The sequence below is a fragment of the Bos grunniens genome, chromosome 18 (genome assembly GCF_055505025.1).
Source record: "Bos grunniens cultivar Pamir isolate PY7600 chromosome 18, Bosgru_T2T1.0, whole genome shotgun sequence".
NCBI classification, from domain to species: domain Eukaryota; kingdom Metazoa; phylum Chordata; class Mammalia; order Artiodactyla; family Bovidae; genus Bos; species Bos grunniens.
Window position 1 is genome coordinate 34,758,665 of NC_141182.1, and position 19,945 is coordinate 34,778,609.

The 19,945-nt window shown below is 50.2% G+C and overlaps 2 protein-coding genes and 1 pseudogene across 5 annotated transcripts; 1 reads left to right on the forward strand and 2 right to left on the reverse strand.

The window, feature by feature from the left end:
• Nucleotides 1-1,583: 1,583 nt before the first annotated feature.
• On the reverse strand, nt 1,584-4,771 carry CIAO2B (cytosolic iron-sulfur assembly component 2B). 2 transcript variants are annotated; one of them, XM_086349596.1, is made up of 6 exons: nt 4,558-4,771; nt 3,300-3,966; nt 3,054-3,131; nt 2,673-2,798; nt 2,191-2,236; nt 1,584-1,794 (listed from the first exon to the last, which is right to left on the reverse strand). In XM_086349596.1, the coding sequence occupies exons 2-6, from the start codon at nt 3,855-3,857 to the stop codon at nt 1,697-1,699; spliced, it is 906 nt and encodes a 301-aa protein (XP_086205722.1). In that variant the 5' UTR covers nt 3,858-3,966; nt 4,558-4,771; the 3' UTR covers nt 1,584-1,696. The 2 variants fall into 2 exon arrangements, with proteins under 2 accessions (XP_086205722.1, XP_086205723.1); XM_086349597.1 differs by lacking the exon at nt 4,558-4,771 and having other exon boundaries at nt 3,298-3,485.
• Nucleotides 4,595-16,666, forward strand: CES2 (carboxylesterase 2). Of its 3 annotated transcripts, none has more exons than XM_086349592.1 (12): nt 4,595-4,780; nt 10,256-11,295; nt 11,406-11,541; nt 12,190-12,323; nt 12,409-12,667; nt 13,119-13,217; nt 13,524-13,664; nt 13,780-13,860; nt 14,096-14,240; nt 14,674-14,799; nt 15,730-15,802; nt 16,218-16,666. In XM_086349592.1, coding segments are annotated over exons 2-12 (1,383 nt in total). In that variant the 5' UTR covers nt 4,595-4,780; nt 10,256-11,293; the 3' UTR covers nt 16,405-16,666. The 3 variants fall into 3 exon arrangements, with proteins under 3 accessions (XP_086205718.1, XP_086205717.1, XP_086205719.1); XM_086349591.1 differs by having other exon boundaries at nt 10,256-10,460; XM_086349593.1 differs by lacking the exon at nt 10,256-11,295.
• LOC147353390 (small ribosomal subunit protein uS14 pseudogene) lies at nt 9,490-9,704 on the reverse strand (annotated as a pseudogene).
• Nucleotides 16,667-19,945: the final 3,279 nt, after the last annotated feature.

The window sequence follows — 19,945 nt, forward strand, 5'->3', positions numbered from 1 at the left end:
ACTGGGTGGCAAAGCCACTCCTGCCTGGAAACCAGGTGACATTGGTGGTAAAGAACCTGCCTGCCAATTCAGGAGACTTAAGAGATGAGGGTTCGATCCCTGGGTCGGGAAGATCCCCTGGAGGAGGGCATGGCAACCCACTCCAGTATTCTTGCCTGGAGAATCCCATGGACAGAGGAGCCTGGTGGACTATAGTCCATGGGGTCACACAGAGTGGGACAGGACTGAAGTGACTTAACACAGCATAGGCCCCTCCAGCCAGGCAACAGCGCCCCCTGCCAGCTGAGCAGTACCTGCTGAACTCCTTAGGTACCTCTACTCTAACTGGAGGTCTTTGGGAGTCACTTACTTATTCTAGAAGCTTCTTTCCTCACCTGCATAATAGAGATAAGAAAGATGCCACACAGGGCTGGCTCAAGAATTGGCCACCTAGGTACTAACATATCTAGGCTTCTGCCAATGCCCACTCTCAGGACAGGCTCAATATCTTCAGAAGGCCCCCAGGAACAGATTTGCCAAGGGCCCAGGCCCCTTGCTGAGGCCTCTGGAAGGCTCTGCCCACCAGATGGGCTGGCAAGTCTTCTTAATAACTGAATTTTTCCTCAAAGAAATGGAGGCAGGGAATCACATTATGACTTCTGACTGGCTGATCCAAGGGCTAAGCCCCCCAGCCTATCCTGGTGACCAACTGTGCTGTGGGAGGCACAGGCTCCAGACCTGAGCACCTGGGGTGACACAACTGGAGGATACTGGTGGAGACAGTGCTTCAGGTGGCTTTCAACAGAGAAATCTGCTGTCACTACCCTGGCCGGGGGACTAGACTGAGCTTCACCGAGGATGGGGACAAGCTGGCATCACACAGCTACTGGTGGATACTAAGGATGCATAGAACACTCCTGGGCAAGGTTCTCATTAATAGAACTAACCTGAACTCAACCAATTCCTAGTTTATAGGAAACACAGCAAAGGAAGAAATTAGACTGTGGGACTTCTCCAGGACAACTCACATTGTGCTTTTCAAAATAGTGTCAAGAAAGATTAAAAGGTGGGGAGGTGGGGAGATAGTTCTAGAAGAGGCTAAAGAGATGACAACCAAATGCAATACATGGAATTTGACTGGAGCCTGATTAAACAAACAATTATGAATGACACTGTGGGGAAATTCATATATGACTGGATATTAGATATTAGTGTCAGGGAATTGTTTGCTTTGGGACCAGATAACAGTACTGTGGTTACAGGCTTAATCTTAGGAGACATAAGATGAAGTACTTAGAAGTGAAGGGTTGTATGTCTGCAGTTTACTGTCAGGTATATTTATATTCTCCACACATATAAATAAAGCCAGTGTTGTAACATTTTAAGAACTGTTAAATCTAGGTGGTGGGTATACAAGACTGTGTGCTACCTTATTCTTTCAATTTTTTGGCATACTTGCAACTTTTCCCAATCAAATCATTGGGAGAAATTTTTTAAATGAACCAAACCTCCTTGACTCATCCTGTATAGGCACTCACTACCACCCCCATCCCAAATCGAGAGTGACCCCACAGAGATGAAAGACTCTCAGGCACCCTGGGAAATGAATATAAGTTAAGGGTTTATTAAAAAATGCAAAATGTTAGTTTCTTATTGTCAATGATTCAAGAAAACAAAACCAGGAGCCCTGCGTGGGGCTGGGAGCAAAAATCCAGGCTCAAGACCGGGCTGACAGACACTGGTTCACAACCTCAAGCAAGTGGGTGTTCTCTAGGGCAGCTGCCACCCGCTCTTTATCTGCAAGCTGCTTGTTCACTAGGTGGAAAGAAGAGAGTGGTGAAATATATCTAACCCCCCCAACCCCCAACAAAGCCCTCCTGTCACCTTCCCAGGATTCCAAGTCTTGATCTGGCTACCCCAACCATCTGAGCCCATACTTCCCCCACTTTCTTATGACCCCTTCCCACCTAGCCACTCTCGTCTGCCTGCTACACTATAAGGCCTGGCACACCCTGGTCCTATATACTTAGAAGAGAGAGAAGGCAGGAGTGAAAGAATATGGTAAACACAGGAGACTCAAGTCAGGCCAACTTTGCTTTAGGCTGCCACCTAAAGCATCTGCCTAGTGCCACACCCCCAATCTTGCCCTAGAAACCATCATGGCAAGGGGGAAGCCTCGGGGCTAATGCTTCAATACCAGCCCACACTTACCTGCATGTTCTGAGGCATGGGTCCCTGGTGTAATGTGCACATCCATCTGGGAGGGAGAGAGGTGGGCCTGAGCACCCACACACCTGCCTACCCCCTTCTCCCCACTCACCCCCTCCAGTTGATCCTACTCCTAATTATGCTTTTGGACTCTGGCCTTCCAAATCCACTCACTGCCAGTACATCACTACCCAAATGTCTGGCCAATGGCTACTGACTTAAAGACCTGCCTGCACCCTCCACCCCTGCTCCAACCTTATCTGTGGCTCCCTACTGCCCAAACTGCCACACTCCTCACTACTTTTCTGCACTTTCCATGTGGGTCTTTATTCTTGTCCTATCCAGTTGGAAAGTCTCCTCCCAATTTCATCTCTGCTAGCCAGGTTCCTTCCAGATCTCTCTCACGTCCAGACTCATGCTCCCATATCCTCCTCAGTGACAAACACTCACAGCTGCCCCACCCACAGGGCTAAGTTCAAACTCACCTTGAAACGCTGGGGAAGGGATCGAAGAAGCTTGACTTTGATGGACAGGCCAATAAGGGTGGCCATACTGCAGTGTGGAATGGTGGGTGTGAAGGCCACAGCCACTGTGCTCTCGGGGTCGCTCACCTAGTTGGGGAGAGGGATGTTAGGAGTCATGACCCGTTCAGTCCTGAGCCCCTCTTTTTAGTCTGTTGCTTCAAACAAGTCGTCTAACAAGTATGGGCCTCAGTTTCCTCATCCATAAAATGGGTGTGCAAATGTTCCAAAGAGCCACTGAGGGAGGAGTCCGTGTCCTGAAAGCACACCAGCCCCTAGGTGCACAGCTGAGCTATCCTGGCTCTCCCGAACAAGTCGCTACGCTGGACGCTGGGAGTGACTCACCTGAACCCGGACTTGCTCTACTACGTTCAATTCTTCTAGCGTCAGGGGATGCTCCGGGTCATTGATGGAGCGAATCAAATGTGCCAAGTGAAGGAAAGAGGACTCTGCGCCTTTGCCCACTGAGAAGCCTCCGCCGGAATGCCCGGCCCTAACACAGCTGCACCGACTACACAACGTCACTTCATCCCCCGCATCCCATGCCCCCGAAAACCGCCCTCCACCCCCGCGCCCGGCAGCGGTGGATATCGAAGATCTCGCGCGCGTCGATGCTGTCTGGAACCTGCTCGTCCTCCTCGCCCGCGGACACTGGCCGGTCCCCAGAGCGCTCGTAGATGAGGGGGTTAGCGTTCTCCAGGAGACCGCCCCCCATGCCGCCGCCGCCCACCATCGCGGAACCGCTGCCGGCGACCTTAGGCATGCACTTCCTCTCCTACGGCGCACTTCCGGGGAACGGGAATGGGGCGTGGCGTGGTGACGGGGTAACGCGAGGGACACGCGGCGCTGCTCTTGCTCCACCTGGGGTATGGGTGGGACGGTGGCCACCATGAGCTCTCCACCCGGACCCGGGAACATACCGAGCGCCTCCAACAACGGCACCGAGAAGGGAGCACATGTGCGAGCCGGGAGGGTGCTGGGCACCGCAGGATAAGGCTGGAGCACTGAAGATCCGAATGAGATCGAGCCAGGCATCATTTCCTCCGAGAAACCTGCCCCGTAGGCTGGGCAGTTGCCTAGACTTGCCTGTCTGCCCCGGAACGGCTCACTGCGTTTCGGAACTTCCCGGACACGCACCTGTAGCTCCATCTGCACCTGGGGCCCGAGAGTGCTCGCCCAGTCCCCAGCACGCGGACCAGCAGACGTTCTTTAAATGTTTGTCCAATGGATAAATAACTGACCTCGATTTTGGAAAGAGCTGGGGACAGGGAAAGACCCGGGATGAGGTTGAGGGTGTCCTTAAGATGAGTGCCACAATCAAGTGTGCATTTCAAAAGGGGGACCTTTGCTGAGTAGGGCGGGGGGCTCAAGGAGACCCTCAGACCAGAGACAGTAAGGGGATGAAGCTGAACCCAGGAAATCGATCCCTGAAAACAAGGAGGAGTTTTTGGAATGACTGGCAGTCACGTTTTCCTGCCTTTACTCGAGCGGTTCCTTTCCCTCTGAACGAAAGTCGTTTTGATATCTCTTGTCTGTGGGAATTCTGATTGTGCCCCTCCTCAAGGAAACGCTCCCGGTTTCCCCAATTACAGCTTATTGCTCCCTCTCCGCGCTCCTCGCACCGGTTCCCCCCGCCCCCGCCCCAGCACCACATTTGTCAAGCCTGTGACTGTAGGGACACTGAACGCAAGTTTGGGGAGAGGGGTCTTGATATTGCGGAGAACTGCGGAAGCCTCAATGCCTCTTCGAAGAAAGCCCAAGGGGACCCAGACAGAAGGGAAGCGGTTGTGCTAGCCCCTGCCTGCCACTGGTCTTAACCCATTTAGTCCCGCTCTCCTGCCAAACCCACCTTTGCTCCCGCCTACGCCCTGCCCAGTCCAAACTACAGACCTGGGCGAGGCACTGACTGGTCGAGTCCTGGCTGGACGGGTCCCCGCGCAGCCTCTTGAAAAGCCGTGTGCCCGCCAGTAGTACAGAAAAGACTTCTGAGCTCACGATGAAGCCGGACGGGCCTCGCTTGCGTCTGAGGGCCGTGGCCTTCGGGTTCTTGCTTCTCCTCGTCCCGGGCCAGGGTGAGGCTCCCGCGCAGGGCAACATAGGGACCGGGGTAGGACTTGGCCAAATTCTGCAGAGGCTGTGGGGATGGGGGTGGGGGTGGGAGAGCGGGTACTGGCGTCCGGGAGGTGGGAGCCGCTGGAGCGCTACAGTAACAGAACCGTGATCCCACGCATCTCTGCGTCCCCAGAGGCGAGAAAAAGTCTGGCCTGCCCCAGGTCTAGCTACGCTGAGGGGCAAACGGGCTCTAGGGTGTGAGACGCAGCCGGGCGGGGTGGGAAGTTATTTGGAACATTTCCCTTCTAAGTGTTCGTGGTGGAGCTGGAGCTGATCGGTGATAGCATCAACAATAATAATAACCTTCCTGCCACCGTTTGGCTCTGAGCGTTGCAACCTTGGCCAGAGGGACGTCCTGACAGCCTCTGAATCTCTCTCCACGGAGTTGTAGGCAAGGTTACTGGCTCAGGCTACAGAGGCCCCCATCCCCAGCAGCTACATCTAGCAGAAGAGACTGCCACATCCTCTTCACCCCATGCACCCACCCGAGGTGAGAGTATGCCTTAGCCTTCAGGGCAAAGGTAATAGCTCTTTGTGCCAGCCCTTATCAGTAGCTTTTACTGATAAGTAGCTTAGGCTATGTGGGCACAGTACCCGAGCACAGCCCCAGCTCCTGTACCTGCTCTTGAACCCTGCTGCTGCTGCTGCTAAGTCGCTTCAGTCGTGTCCGACTCTGTGCGACCCCATAGACGGCAGCCCACCAGGCTCCCTCGTCCCTGGGATTCTCCAGGCAAGAACACCGGAGTGGGTTGCCATTTCCTTCTCCAATGCAGGAAAGTGAAAAGTGAGAGGGAAGTCGCTCAGTCGTGTCCGACTCCCAGCAACCCCATGGACTGCAGCCCACCAGGCTCCTCCATCCATGGGACTTTCCAGGCAAGAGCACTGGAGTGGGATGCCGTTGCCTTCTCCGGCTCTTGAACCCTATGATCATGTAATTCAGAGGTTCTCTGCCTGTGACACTTGACTATCTTGTCCCCTCCCAGTCCAATCTGCCCAGGAAGGGTCCACACACTCATGACTCCCCCGTGGCCCACCCCACTGGGCTTCCACCCTGACCCCTTGCTGACCAGACTCTAGGAGGTCCCCGGAATCTTCCAGCACCACAATCTGCTAAGCTTGGCTGAGGCCTCTTTTTAAACATGTTGCTGTGTTGGATTGGACCCACTTTCAGAGCAGAAGAATTGATAAGTACAGGTGATGGGTCTGTCCCTCTCCTGTTCTACCAAGTCCTAGCTTTTTGACAGGGACCATCTAGATCTCCAGGGCTTTCCACACACTGCCCAGGAGTTCACCCAAGAATGGGTGTGTGCATGCATCCTTGGTTTTCACCTAAATGGTCACCCATTGCCTCCCTTTCTGGTCCCGGCTTTTCCACTTCCTGACCCCAGGAGTGACTTCCACACCCCATCGTGGTAGAACTTCTTCATCCTGTTTAATGAAAGGCCTTCTCTTCAAGAAGTAAGCATCCTCAATGTAACCAGCCTCTGATCAGGAACATTTTAGCAGGTTTTGTCCTTTGCTATAACAAACAACCAGCATTAGAGGCTGGTGGAGGCAGTGAATTACATGGATAGACATTCCATCCCACCAGGAACTAGAGAGCAGCATGTTCCTTGGGAGAATGGTGGGCCTTCTGACTTGAAAAGGCATTGCTCAATTACCCTCTGTGGAGCGTGAGAATAGCTGCTGACTCTGGCCTCACCCACACTATGTGCCATCAAACATGTTAATCCGTGTAAATCTAATAGGTATAGGGTAGTACAGTCACGTGAGGCTGTTTTTTGTTTTCTTTCTTTTAAAAAAAATGAACACTTTTTATTATGAAACCAGGCTCAGATCTGCCAAATTCTGCAGACAGAACCTGAGCATGCAGGAGGAAAGGCACCAAGGAGGTGGGAACCGGTGGAGATAGCACCAGAGGAATTGGGAGCCTGATTGGATACCTCCCTGCACCCTGAGGCACAGAGAGGGTCAGGACTGCCTGAGGTCACATAGCACTGCAGGGCTCCCCATCTGAGGTAGGGAGAATAATATAGCAGACTCAGTATGCCTTCAACAGTTATCAAGACCTGGGTACCTTAGTTTTGTTTGGATTATCGCCTCTCCTTTGCACTATTATTTGAAGCAAATCCCAGACATCACATCACTTGTAAATTTTTTTAATCATGTCCTACTAAAATAAAAGGTGTATATCTCTCATAATTTCTTAATGTAATCAAACATCTAGTCAAACATTGTTTTTTCATGTTATCTCATGATATTTATGACATTTTTTAAAACCACGATTTATATAAGATTCATACTTTAAGAACTGGTAGCTGTGCTTCTTTTTTTAATAGCAAATTTAAGATACAATTCACATAGCATTTAATATGGTTTGTAGGGACTTCCCTGGTGGCCAGTGACTAAGACTCCATGATCCCAATGCAGGGGGCACATGTTTGATCCCTGGGCAGGGAACTAGGGACTTCCCTGGTAGCTCATCTGGTGAAGAATCTGCCTGCAATGCAGGAGACCCTGGTTTGATTCCTGGGTCAAGAAATTCCCCAGGAGCGTGGATAGACTACCCAATCCAGTATGTTTGGGCTTCTCTGGTGGCTCAGATGGTAAAGAATCTGCCCTCGATGAGGGACACCTGGGTTCGATCCTTGGGTTGGGAAGATCCCCTGAGGGAGAGCATGGCAACCGACTCCGTATTCTTGCCTGGAGAATCCCCATGGATAGAGGAACCTGGCGGGCTACGGTCCATGGGGTCGCAGAGTTGGACACAACTGAGCAACTAAGCACAGCACAGCACGGGGAGCTAAATCCCATATGCCATAACTAAAAAGGATCCCACATGCCACAACTAAGACCCAGCACAGCCAAAGAAATAAAATAAATAAACACACATTTTAATATGGTTTTTAGTATATTTATGGAGTTTACCACATTGATTTCCCTTTGCCCCAACATTTTCTCTCTATGAATATCCCAATTGTGATTTTGTATAAATTGAATCATCCAATATGTGGTGCTTTAGAACTGGCTTTTTTCACTTAGCATATTTTCAAGGTTCATCTGTGTTGTAGAATGTTTGGTAATTCTTTTTATTGCTGAATAATATATTCTATTGTGTAGATATTGTACATTTTATCAATCCATTTATCAGTTGATGGACATTTGGATTCTTTCCACTTTTTGGCTATTATAAATAATCCTGCTATGAACATCCATACCCAAGTTTTTGTGTGGACATGTTTCCAATTCTCTTGAGTTTATACCTAGGAGTGGAATTGCTGGGTCATTTGGTAACTCTATGTTTAACTTTTTGAAGAACTACAGGATGTTTTCCAAAGCACTTGCACCATTTTCCTTTCCCACTGGCAATGTACGAAGGTTCCAGTTTTTCCACATCCTTTCCAACATTTATTATTGCCTGTCTTTTTGAAGTATTTTGTGAAGCTCAATCTTCAGATTCCTTCTCTGCCTCGCTTCTGTTTTCCTTGTGATTTTGTTGTTGTGTTGAAGAAACTAGTTTATTCTGGAGAGGATCCCAGAGTTGGGATTTGGGTTATTTTTGTTTGTTTTCTTGAAGTATAGTTGATTTATAATGTTAAGTTAGTTTCAGGTGTACAGTAAAGTGGTTCAGTGATAAACATATTCATATTCTTTTCCCTTATAGATTATTATGAGATATTGAGTAGAGTTCCCTGTGCTGTATAAGGGCTCTAGGCCCTTGTTGGTTATTTTATATATAGTAGTGTGTATATTGGCGAAGGCAATGGCAACCCACTCCAGTACTCTTGCCTGGAAAATCCCATGGATGGAGGAACCTGGTAGGCTGCAGTCCATCGGGTTGCTAAGAGTCGGACACGACTGAGCGATTTCACTTTCACTTTTCACTTTCATGCATTGGAGGAGGAAATGGCAACCCACTCCAGTGTTCTTGCCTGGAGAATCCCATGGACGGAGAAGCCTGGCAGGCTGCAGTCCATGGGGTCGCACAGAGTCGGACATGACTGAAGCGAATTAGCAGCAGCAGCAGCAGTGCATATATGTTAATCCCAAACTCCTAATTTATTCCTCCCCCCTTTTTCCTTTTGGTAACCATAAATTTGTTTTCTGTGTCCCTGAATCTGTTTCTGTTTTGTTCATTTGTATCATTTTTTAAATTCTACATATAACAGAGTTTGGATTTTGCTGGTATGGTGTCTTTTAACTGTTTCTCTGCCCCCTGTGTGCCTGTAAATTTGTATTTATATTCTAGAGTCTCGATCAAATTCAGATTTTACGTTTTGCTTTGTTTTGTTTAGGGTCAAGACTGCTTCATATGCAGTACAATGGACTTCCAATAGAAAACATACAATGTCTGATTGTCTTGCTTTCTGTGACAAAATAAGTTGCTGACATCACATTCAGGTTTCAGTATGCGTTTCTCTTAGCATGATTGAGACAAATATCTCCTCATTTGTGTAAAAGCTATTTATTGGTATTCCTCATTCTATCTGAACATGCACTTTCACCATTTCATGTTCTTTTGCCAAATGTACATTGCTGTCATCTTTCTTATTTATAGAATTTTTTATCTATTAGGAATTTCAGCTCCCCAACTGTTAGGTGACTTTCTTTCTTTTTTTAAATTTTTAAACTTTTATTTTCAAAGAGCTAGTATTGTTTCTGCATAAGGTAGATGTGCTGGACGATCCATTTAAGCAAGTCCAGTTAGTCCAACTTAACGACGCTGATGTCCTTCGCATACTGGTGGAAACGCTGGCGGCACATTTTGAGGCCGTATTTTTGGATCAGACCATGGTGGTTTGAGCAGACCCAGCAAGAGCGAGAACTCTGGCCGAATTTTCTCTGATGGATCCAATAGAGCTGCTGGTGGCCCATGTTGCTTTCTTGGCTGCAATGAGGCAAAGGTGTTAGGTGACTCTTAATCTCTTCCTGGTTGCCAGATCCCTTTAGCAGGGCGGGCTGTGCTTTCTAATGTTCTAGACACAGCTGCCCTTTCCTCTGTAGTTCTCCTCATAACATCACTCTTTATTTGGGGAATACTTTATGTCATTCTTGCCACCTGGAATGTGAGATCCTTAAGGACAAGAATCTTGTCTGTCTGATTCCTACAGTTCTCCTGCTGCTCCTAGGCCTGCACACAGTGAGTGGAAGGGACACTCTCACCCCCATCAAGCTCATATGGCTATTTGAGGCTCCTGGGGCTAAACCATGATGCCAAGCCCCAGAGAGGTACACTGAGCCTGATGGAAAAGGCTGGAGCAGTAAAGGCAGTGGGGGCAGGGCAGAATTACAGGCAGGGAGTCTGTAAAGCAAGTATTGGTAGATCAGTGTCCCTTGAGCTGAGCTGAGGACAGGAAGGAGGTGAAAACATCAACAGTCTGGGAGGGCAGCTGAATGGGGAGACCCAACCCTGATGTCCATCTCTCTGCCCACAGGCCAGGACTCAACCCGCCCTGTCCGAACCACACACACAGGGAAGGTACAGGGGAGCCTTGTCTACGTGAATAATGCTGATGTGGGGGTCCACACCTTCTTGGGAATTCCCTTTGCCAAGCCACCTGTAGGGCCGCTGCGATTTGCACCCCCGGAGCCCCCAGAATCTTGGAGTGGTGTAAAGGATGGGACTTCCCAGCCAGCCAAGTAAGCAGGAGGTCCGGGAACTTTAGGCCCTGGTATAGAGGGTACTCTTGAGCTCTGGGCCAGGTTGCAGTTGTTATTTCATCTAAGCCACAGCCAGTTTTCCTTCTGAGTTTGACGGATATTCGAATGCATTTTTCCGATAAGCATGCTGAAGCTTGAAAGAGCAAAGTAACTTTCCCAGACTGAGGACTTAGCACTCAAAAGAGCATTAGATCTACATGCTGAAGGGACAAGCAGAGACATGTAACTCCCTAAGTTTTAATCATACCAAGTGATCTCTGACACCAGAGAAAGTGGCTCTGAAAGAGGTTTGACCCTTGTAGGAGCTCCTGATTCTAGCAGCTCATACTGTAGATTTCCAAGGAGTGGCAGACCTGAGTCTTCACAGTCACTGTGCCAACCAACAGGGCCAGGTGCCACAACTGCAACCTGGCCCAGAGCTCAAGGAATTGACCAAGGAATGTGTGAATGTTCTTGCAGCTGGAAACTTTGAGGGAGAGATGAGGTTTTCTGAGAGATTGACTTGAGGTTTTTAAAGGACATTGCACTGCTCTTCTCTTGAGAAATTAAGCCATTCATTTTGGCAGCACATGTGTACGGGCTACTCCCCTGTCCCAGGTGTGTGTGAGTACAGGGATATGGTGGTGAATGTCAACACAGGCAACCAACAGTTCTCATAGAGGCCCTCAAGAGTCAAGATTTCTCAGCCTCAGGAGGATAGTATCCAAGGCCCTCATAAACTTGAGGCTTCCCTGGAAGACGGGGCTCCATTCCAGCTTTCCCAGAGTCTGTGGACTGTAACCTGGTGCAAAGGTCCTTTAAGGAGGGATCACATGTAAGTGGGGCATCAGAGAAAGTTGGACCAAGTAGCTGGGAGTAAATCGGGGCCCAGAATCTGGTTACAGCTACTGCACAGCCCCAGGACTAACTGCCTGCCACCACCAGGTGTCCGCAGGACGCCGACGGCATGAAAAGCATGGAACTATGGAATGTGACCCTGCCTTCTACCTCCATGTCTGAAGATTGTCTGTACCTCAACATCCACACACCTGCCTATTCCCATGAGGGCTCCAATCTGCCTGTGAGTGCCAGGACATAACTGGGTGAGGGGTGGGAGGATGTTTCTTCTGCAAGAAGATTGAAAAGGACAAGATCAGCTTGAGCCCCACTGCACGTGGACCCTGTTAAGACACTGAGTGCTTCTTACCCAGCGTGGATGGCCGACCCTTCGGCACAGGGTCACAAAACCCTGGCTGCTCTCAGAGGTCAGAAACTGTGTCCCTAGGAGGGACCGTGGACTCACCCAACCAACTCATACCCAGGACCAAGTCAGGTACCTAGGTGCCTAAGGCCTGCACTTTGAGGTGGCCAGAGACCCCAGTCTTGGATTATCCATTGGGCCAGTGAGAATGGAGTACTCTTTTAATTAATGTGCATGCATGTAAGGTGATCAGAGAAACACTCCTTTTCTTTCCACCTCAGAGGGTTCTGGGGGAAATGGGGCCAGGCTCTGGTAAGTGGGACAGGCCTTACATGTGGGAGGTGGGTTTTCCTGATAGAACATGGGTCACCTTCAGTCCAGGTAATGAAGACACTACTGTGTCTTGCTAGAGTTCTGTCCATGTGGTTAGGTGAGCAGAGTCAAAGTGGTGGTTAGTTTAGGTAGCAGCCCTGGTGGGGTTTAGGGCCAGGTGGGAGCCACATGGTAACTATACCTCGGATTCCCCAGGTGATGGTGTGGATCCATGGTGGCGGGCTTGTCCTGGGCATGGCATCCATGTATGACGGCTCTGCACTGGCAGCCTTTGGAGACGTGGTGGTGGTCGTTATCCAGTACCGCCTGGGTTTGCTGGGCTTCTTCAGGTGAGTCTGGGGTTGGGCTGGGCTGGGCAACGTGGACTGATGGAGCTAGGACAGCCCCATGACCCTCATCCTTGCCACCTCTCAGCACTGGAGACAAGCACGCAACTGGCAACTGGGGCTACCTGGATCAAGTGGCCTCACTGCGCTGGGTCCAGCAGAATATCGCCTACTTTGGAGGCGACCCCGGCCGTGTCACAATTTTTGGCGAGTCTGCGGGTGGCATAAGCGTGTCTTTGCATGTCATATCCCCCATGTCCCAAGGACTCTTCCATGGCGCCATCATGGAGAGTGGCGTGGCCCTGCTGCCTGGCCTCACCATCAACTCATCTGACAAGGTAGCCAAAGTGAGTGCCCTCACCCGTGGAAAGCCCAGACCTGCTCCCTGCATTTCTTAGCCCTCAGCCCATTATGCTGTCTGTTAAGTGGAGATAACAGGGACTCCCCTGCCATCAGAGGACCTTGGGAACAGCCATCTACCTGGGGATTGTTCAGGGGTCAGAATTCACAGGACTCTGTCAGCTCAGAGGCTGAGTGTGTTCCGTGGCCCATAGAACTTCTGCCCTGGGACCCCCATCAGAGGCAGGACCATCTAGGAAAGTGGAATGGCACCCACCACCACCCCCCCAGGCTGAGTCCTCTGAGCAACAGGGAGGTTGGGACAATTTCAACCCTGTAGAAATCCATTCACAATACTCTGTGAGATTTGGGGGTACACCTGCCTGCACCTGGGGCATTGGGCATACCTCTCTCCCCTACCTGGAAGGATGAGCCGACCACTGCCTGATCTCTTCACAGGTGGTAGCCAACCTGTCTGCCTGTGGCCAGGTTGACTCAGAGGCCCTGGTGGACTGCCTGCGGCACAAGAATGAAGAGGAGGTTCTGGCCATCAACAAGGTTTGGCTGAATGGATGTGGCTTTGAAGGGAGGGGCAATCAGGTGTGCGGCAGGCAAGCCTGGGTACCCTTCACTGTCACGGGCAAGTTTTTCTAGCTCCACACTGTGGTGTCCTTATAGCCCTCTTACAGGAGCCTCCTGTAAGCCTCCCTTACAGGAGATGAGGTGCGAATTGAGACCAGGCCATGTTGAGGCAGATGTAGGACCTTCTGGGGTGGGTGTGAGCATCCTGGGATGAACCAGGAAGGGGTGCATGATGTCTGTGGCATCAGAAAGTGTCTGCAACCTGACCTTGAGGATCCTTAGCTCGTCAAGATCATCCCCGGCGTGGTGGATGGGATCTTCCTGCCCAAGCACCCCCTGGAGCTGCTGGCCTCTGACGACTTTCAACCTGTCCCCAGCATCATTGGTGTCAACAATGATGAGTATGGTTGGATCATCCCCTTGGTGAGGCCCACTCCCAAGCCTCCAGGTGCCTGGGAGCCCATCCAATGGGAAGTCCTCAGGGCTTCATAGTTCTGGGCCCATCCTATTTCCAACTTGAGTCTCTCCCACCACCCAGAGCGTGAACAATTCTGACACTAGGAGGGAAATAAGCAGAGAGTCCGTGAGGAATGCCTTGCAGGAATTGTCAACAATGACGGTGAGGTTCTTGTGGACCTGCCCTCATGGGAAGGGGTTCCTTTCCTATCCCAAGGCACGGGGAACCCATCACCCAGATATCCTGTCTATGCAATACCTGCCCCCACCCCCACCAGAGCTTGGTCCCTGTCCTCAGTTCCCAATCCCAACCCAGAATCCATCTCCCACCTCTGCCCCTGCTGCCTCCCGGCCCCTGCCAGCCTGCCTAACCTGACTCCCTCATCCACCTGGGGCAGACTATGCCTCCTGAGTTTGGTGAGCTGTTGATGGAGGAGTACATAGAGGACAGTGAAGACCACCAGACCCTCCAAAACCAGCTCCATGAGATTATGGGGGACTACCTTTTTGTGATCCCTGCACTCCAAGTAGCAATGTTTCATCGTAAGTACATCTGTAACTAAAGCCAGACTGGCAGGGGGGCAGCTTGGAGCTGCAGGTGTCAGGGGAGGTCTACCAGTGTCCAGGTCCCCACCCATATATATTTATTGGGCCCCAGGTGCCAGGCACTTGAGATCCTTCATCTCGGTAAATCCTCATGGCTAGTCTAAGAGACAGACATTTATCCCATTTTACAGAAGAGGAAAAGAGTTCAGTGACCTTCAGTGACTTGCCCAAGACCACACCCTAGGAAGTTCCAAGGCCACGATTTGAACCCAGGCCCTTCCCACTGCCGTTGCTCCAGCCTGGGATTCCCTCACCCCATTGTCCAGATTCCAACCATCTTTGGACCTAGCTATGTCATCACCATGGATCATGCAGGAAGGCTCCCAGTGAGGGGCCGCCATGTCATGGCCCATCTGCCCTACCTCCCCAGGTTCCCACGCCCCCGTCTACTTCTACGAGTTCCAACATCAGTCCAGCTTCTTCAAGGATGTCAGGCCGAGCTCTGTGAGGGCGGACCATGGAGATGAGGTTCTCTTCCTCTTCAGGAATGAGCAAAGTGAGTCATCCTGGGTGGGGCTCCTTGTTCCCAGGATGTGGGATGCTCGCTGAGACCCTGGGTGAGGGCAATCATGAGAAAACTAAGGCTCTGAGAGAGGACGGGATCAGGTGTCCAAGATCTGACAGATGGAAAGACTGAGCTCCAGGGACTTCCCTGATGGTCCAGTGGTTAAGACTCTACACTCCTGATGCAGGGGGCACAGGTTCAATCCCTGGCTGGGAAACTACGGTCCCGCATGCTGCAGGTACAAAAAAGAAAAGGAAATTTTAAAAAAGAAGACGAAGAAGAAAAGGAAAGGGAAAAAAAAACTGAGCTTGGAGTCCAGGACTCTTCAGACCAGAACCTATACTCCATCTCTCCCCACCCTGATTTTAGGTGTCTGGCATGGGTGCAGAGAACATATTTCAAAGGCATTTTTCTCTCTCTCTCTTTTTTTTTTTTCCCTTCCTCCCTACCCTTCTTTTTCCTATTTATTTATTTATTTTTTAAAATCACTCAGTCATGTCCAACTCTTTGTGACCCCACGGACTATACAGTCCATGGAATTCTCCAGGCCGGAATACTGGAGTGGGTAGCTGTTCCCTTCTCCAGGGGATCTTCCCAACCCCAGGTATTGAATCCAGGTCTCCCTCATTGCAGATGAATTCTTTACCAGCTGAGCCACCAGGGAAGCCCTCCTATTTATTTTTTAAATCTCTTCCAGTGTCAGAAGAAGAGAGCCTTCTAGGTCAGGGTTGAACCCAGTGTCGGGTCAGCCAGAGGCCCGGATGAATATATGGGGCTTGGGCAAGGACAGGGCCTGGGGATCGGGCAGAGCTGAAGGCTGGGGATGACAGGGCAGAGCCTGGGATGGTGGGGAGACGGGGGAATGACCCACGTGCCGGACTGAACTGCCCTGACCTGGACCCTTGTCTTCTTGCTCTGTAGTCCAATTCACGGAGGAGGAGGAGCTGCTGAGCAGGAAGATGATCAAGTATTGGGCCAACTTTGCTCGAAATCAGTGAGATGTCACACCCCTACTTTAACCCCATGGTGGGGAGGGCAGGGCCTGGAATCCATCTGGGGCTCCCCTCATCTGTCTACGGTGACTCATGAGTGTATGTGTCCTTCATTGCATGGCCCCCTCCCCAGCTCCAAGATCCTCTTGGACACTCTTTCCATCTCTGGGTGACCTGGATGGTGGGGGGAGGGGCGGTGACAGTGCTGTTACCTACAGAACCTCCCTCTGTCAGGAAGGAACAAAGGCTGCCCTGCCTCCTGTAGAACTGATGCTCTAGTGGGAGGTGGTTTCTTTCTTTCCTACTTCTAGAAACCTCCCCTCTCATTCCCCAAGCCCTGTTTGGTTGCCTTGCCTGACCTGTCAGGGTGCTTGGATCTGAGCTTGGTAGGACTCAGAGTGACCCTCATGTCTACAGGAACCCCAATGGTGAGGGTCTGCCCCACTGGCCGATGTTCGACCAGGAGGACCAATACATGCAGCTGAACACGCAGCCTGCAGTGGGCCGGGCCCTGAAGGCCCACAGGCTCCAGTTCTGGATGAATACCCTACCCCAGAAGACACAGGAGCTAATGGAGACCAAGGAGAAGCACACAGAACTATAGTTTCCTGCATCTGGGGGTGGGGGGTTGGGGGCTTGAGTATAGGTGGGGCTCTGCCAGATGTGCCCACACATGCCCAGTGAGGAGCCAGCAGTTTTTTCTTTCATTCACACAGCCATTCATTCATTCATTGATTCTTCTACCCATCTATCCTCCCGGAAACCTTGAAGAACCAACTGCCTGATGTTCCCAAGCCTGCCACGGGTCCTCTCTTCTCAGACACAATCAATAAACCTTCCCAGGAAGCTGCGTGAGCAAACACTAACGGAAGTTTACTTTCTTTAGCACTCCACTGGACCCTGAGCCCCGTCTTCCCTTCCTTACTTCACTGCCTCCCCAGCCTCTCTCCTCTACCTCTGAAGGAAGGTGCTTGGGGAACCTTGCACACCTGGCTCTCAGCAAGGCCCCCATGCTCTCCGTCTGTAAATGGCCAATCAGAAACCTGGACACTAGGATCCTGGGAGTGTAGGATCTCAGCCCCGCCCTCCACCCAGGCTACCCATTACTCAGAATGTCGATGTCCCTATCCCCACCCGTTGTCTTCCTAGACTAAGTGCCATCTATTGTTGACCTTTAAACAAACTTCTCTTTCACTTAGTGTCCCACAGAGGTGATTGACCCTTTTTTTTGTAGGAAGCAGAATTGGGCTTGTCCATGGGCTGCTGGAGCCTGGGCCAGCTGCACAGTGGCCAGGAGAACTGGGCGGGTTCCTCAGTCACTGTCTCCTGAACCTGTCTTTATCTTCAGTGATTCTGCAGACATTGTAGGGCCCAGACTTTACATGATCGCAGCACATCCATGAAGAGGTTTATCTGTGAGATATTTCCTGGAAGCAGGATTGAGGGATCAGAAGATCTAGGATGTTAGGAGAAGAGACTTGTCTGTTGGCTCCCAATGGCCTCTTCATCCAGGGAGGTCTCCTTTGCTTTTTAGAATCCCCCTTGCTACTGCCGACCCCCACCTCCAACCATCCCCTCTGCTGAGCATTCCCCAACTCACTGTGGGCATTGACATGATTCGTTTTCCTATGGACCTCATTCTCCCTAAACTTTTAATTCCTTTTCACCATCTCTTCCCACCCGCACCCCACCCCACCAAAACCCTATCTTATATTTCATCTCAATATGCAAAAGCACCAATTATGTTCATTCTGCCTCTTTGTTCCACCAAAGCACTTTCTTTATATCAATAAGAGGTTGTATCCCTCTTCTCATAGATCCAGGACTCCCTACCTCTGACCCTCTGAGTACCTGGTTTCCCAGGAGAAATGTCCCCCTTCTTTCTACCCACTGTATTCAGCCCAGTCAGAGCCCCCTGAAGTTGGGCTTGAAGGACGGAGATTCACGCATTGCCCACTATAGACACCAGGTGGCACACAAGTACACCCTTGAGCTTGAGATGACCAACTCTGGATAAGAAAGGAGACTTCTTTCTAAAGAACTTTCTTTTGTTTTTTGTTTTTTTTTTTCTTTCTTTTTTTTCTTTTGTTGTTCTTGTTAGTTCATCGCTAAGTCTTGTTCGACTCTTTGCGACCCCATGGACTGTAGCCTGCCAGGCTCCTCTGTCCATGGGATTTCCCAGGCAAGAATACTGGAGTGGGTTGCCATTTCCTTCTCCAGGGAATCTTCCCAACCTAGGGATTGAACCCACACCTCCTGCATTGGCAGGTGGATTCTTTACCACTGAGCCACTAGGGAAGCCCGTTCTCATGAACACTGTCTGGTTCTAATGCTTCCCCAGCATCCTGAAAGCATCTGTTGGCATGCATGCTTCTGTTTTTCAGTCCTGCTATGCACAGTATACTTCCCAAAAGTGGACTCCCAGGACTAGTTTTAGGTAAACTGATTTTTTGAACAGCTTTATTGTGGAATAATTCACATACACATTCACCCATTTTAGGTGTGAAATGGGTGTACAGTTTTATAAATTTGGATAAATGTATAAGACGTACAACCACCATCACATCAAGTTTTAGGATGCATCCATTGCTCAGAAAAGTTCCTTTGTGCACCCTGGCACTGCCCCGAACCTGATTCCACACAACTACTAACTTGCTTTCTGTTGCTATAGTTTGCCTTTTTTAAAGCTTCATATAAATTGATTTTTTTTTTTTACCAGCTTCTGTCTCTTAGCATAATGTTTTTGAGATTCAGCCAGTAGTTTTTCTCTTTTCTTGCTGAAGAAGACTCCATATATGACACGCCACATTTTACCCATTCATCCACTGACGGACATTTGAGTGATTTCTCCTTTTTCCCAGGTGGTGCTAGTGGTAAAGAACCCACCCGCCAATGCAGGAGACATGAGACATGGGTTCCATCCCTGGGTCAGGAAGATCCCCTGGAGAAGGAAATGGCAACCCAGTCCAGTATTCTTGCCTGGAGAATCCCATGGACAGAACAGCCTGGTGGACTACAGTCCATGGGGTCCCAAAGAGTCGGACACGACTGAAGCGACTGAGCATTTTTAGGCTATTTTCAACAAAGTCGCTATGAACATTTTCAGACAAGTCCCTGGACATATGCTTTCATTTCATAAATAGTAAATTGCTAGGGCTTCCCAGGTGGCAGGAGCAATAAAGAACCCACCTGTCACTGCAGGAGACATAAGAGACACAGGTTCAATCCCTAGAGGACAGCATGGTAACCCACTCCCATATTCTTGCCTGGAAAATCCCATGGAAAGAGGAGCCTGGAAGGCTATAGTCTGGTCCATAGGGTTGCAAAGAGTTGGACACAACTGAAGCAACTTAGCACACATGCAAATAGCTAACAGTGGATTCACTGAGTCATATGGAAAGTGTGTGCTTAACTTTGAAAGAAAATGTCAAACTGCCTTCCAACTTGACTATGCCATTTTTGCATACTCATTAGCCATATATGTGAGTTCCAATTACTCCAGATTCTCACCAGCACCTCGTCTTATCAGTCTTTTACATTTGATTAATTTAATGGATGTGTAGTGGTATCTCATTGTGGCTGGTTACCTCCCTCCATCACCCACCTTCCTCTTTCTCAGTCTCTCTCTCATGAGCCCTTGCATGTACCTGGGATTCTGAGAGAGGGAATGGCCCCACCAGGGAAATTTCCAAAGAGGATTCAGGAAGCTGCCCTGGTTGTTTCTGGCAGGAGAGAAATTTGGTCCTCAGGCTCTCCAAATTGAGGTGTGAGCTGGAACTCCAGGAGAGGATCTGGCTTCCAGTCCAGCCATGACCTTCACCCAGTCCCTCAATGAACAGCACATTCAGCTGTTCAAATTAGCAAATATTTGCCAGTGCATTGTACTCTCCACCCATCCCCCCACCTCTCACTCCCAGCCAGTCATGTTCCTGACACTGGGGCCCATGGGGTGGGGGTCTCCCAAGCCAGCAGAGAGCCGGACATCCTGTTCTGACACAAGAACAGGCTCTCCTTGCCTCTGGTTTCATACCTCATGTTTTCGTGCTGTAACCTCACTTGAACCCTGCGAGGTGGCTCCTCTTATCATCACTGTTTAATGGAAGACAAAACTAGGCCTGGAACTGTGAAGTAACTTGTACCAGGTC

Bases quoted from the DNA above. Each gene is read 5' to 3' on its own strand.
- CIAO2B (XM_086349596.1), bottom strand. From the start codon at position 3,857: ATGGAGCTACAGGTGCGTGTCCGGGAAGTTCCGAAACGCAGTGAGCCG. The intron at 3,132-3,299 runs ATATCCACCGCT...CACTTGGCACAT, and splicing joins CGACGCGCGCGAGATCTTCG to TTGATTCGCTCCATCAATGA. The intron at 2,799-3,053 runs GTGAGTCACTCC...CTCCCCAACTAG, and splicing joins TAGAGCAAGTCCGGGTTCAG to GTGAGCGACCCCGAGAGCAC.
- CES2 (XM_086349591.1), top strand. From the start codon at position 4,705: ATGAAGCCGGACGGGCCTCGCTTGCGTCTGAGGGCCGTGGCCTTCGGG. The intron at 12,668-13,118 runs GTGAGTGCCCTC...ATCTCTTCACAG, and splicing joins CATCTGACAAGGTAGCCAAA to GTGGTAGCCAACCTGTCTGC. The intron at 15,803-16,217 runs GTGAGATGTCAC...TCATGTCTACAG, and splicing joins GCCAACTTTGCTCGAAATCA to GAACCCCAATGGTGAGGGTC.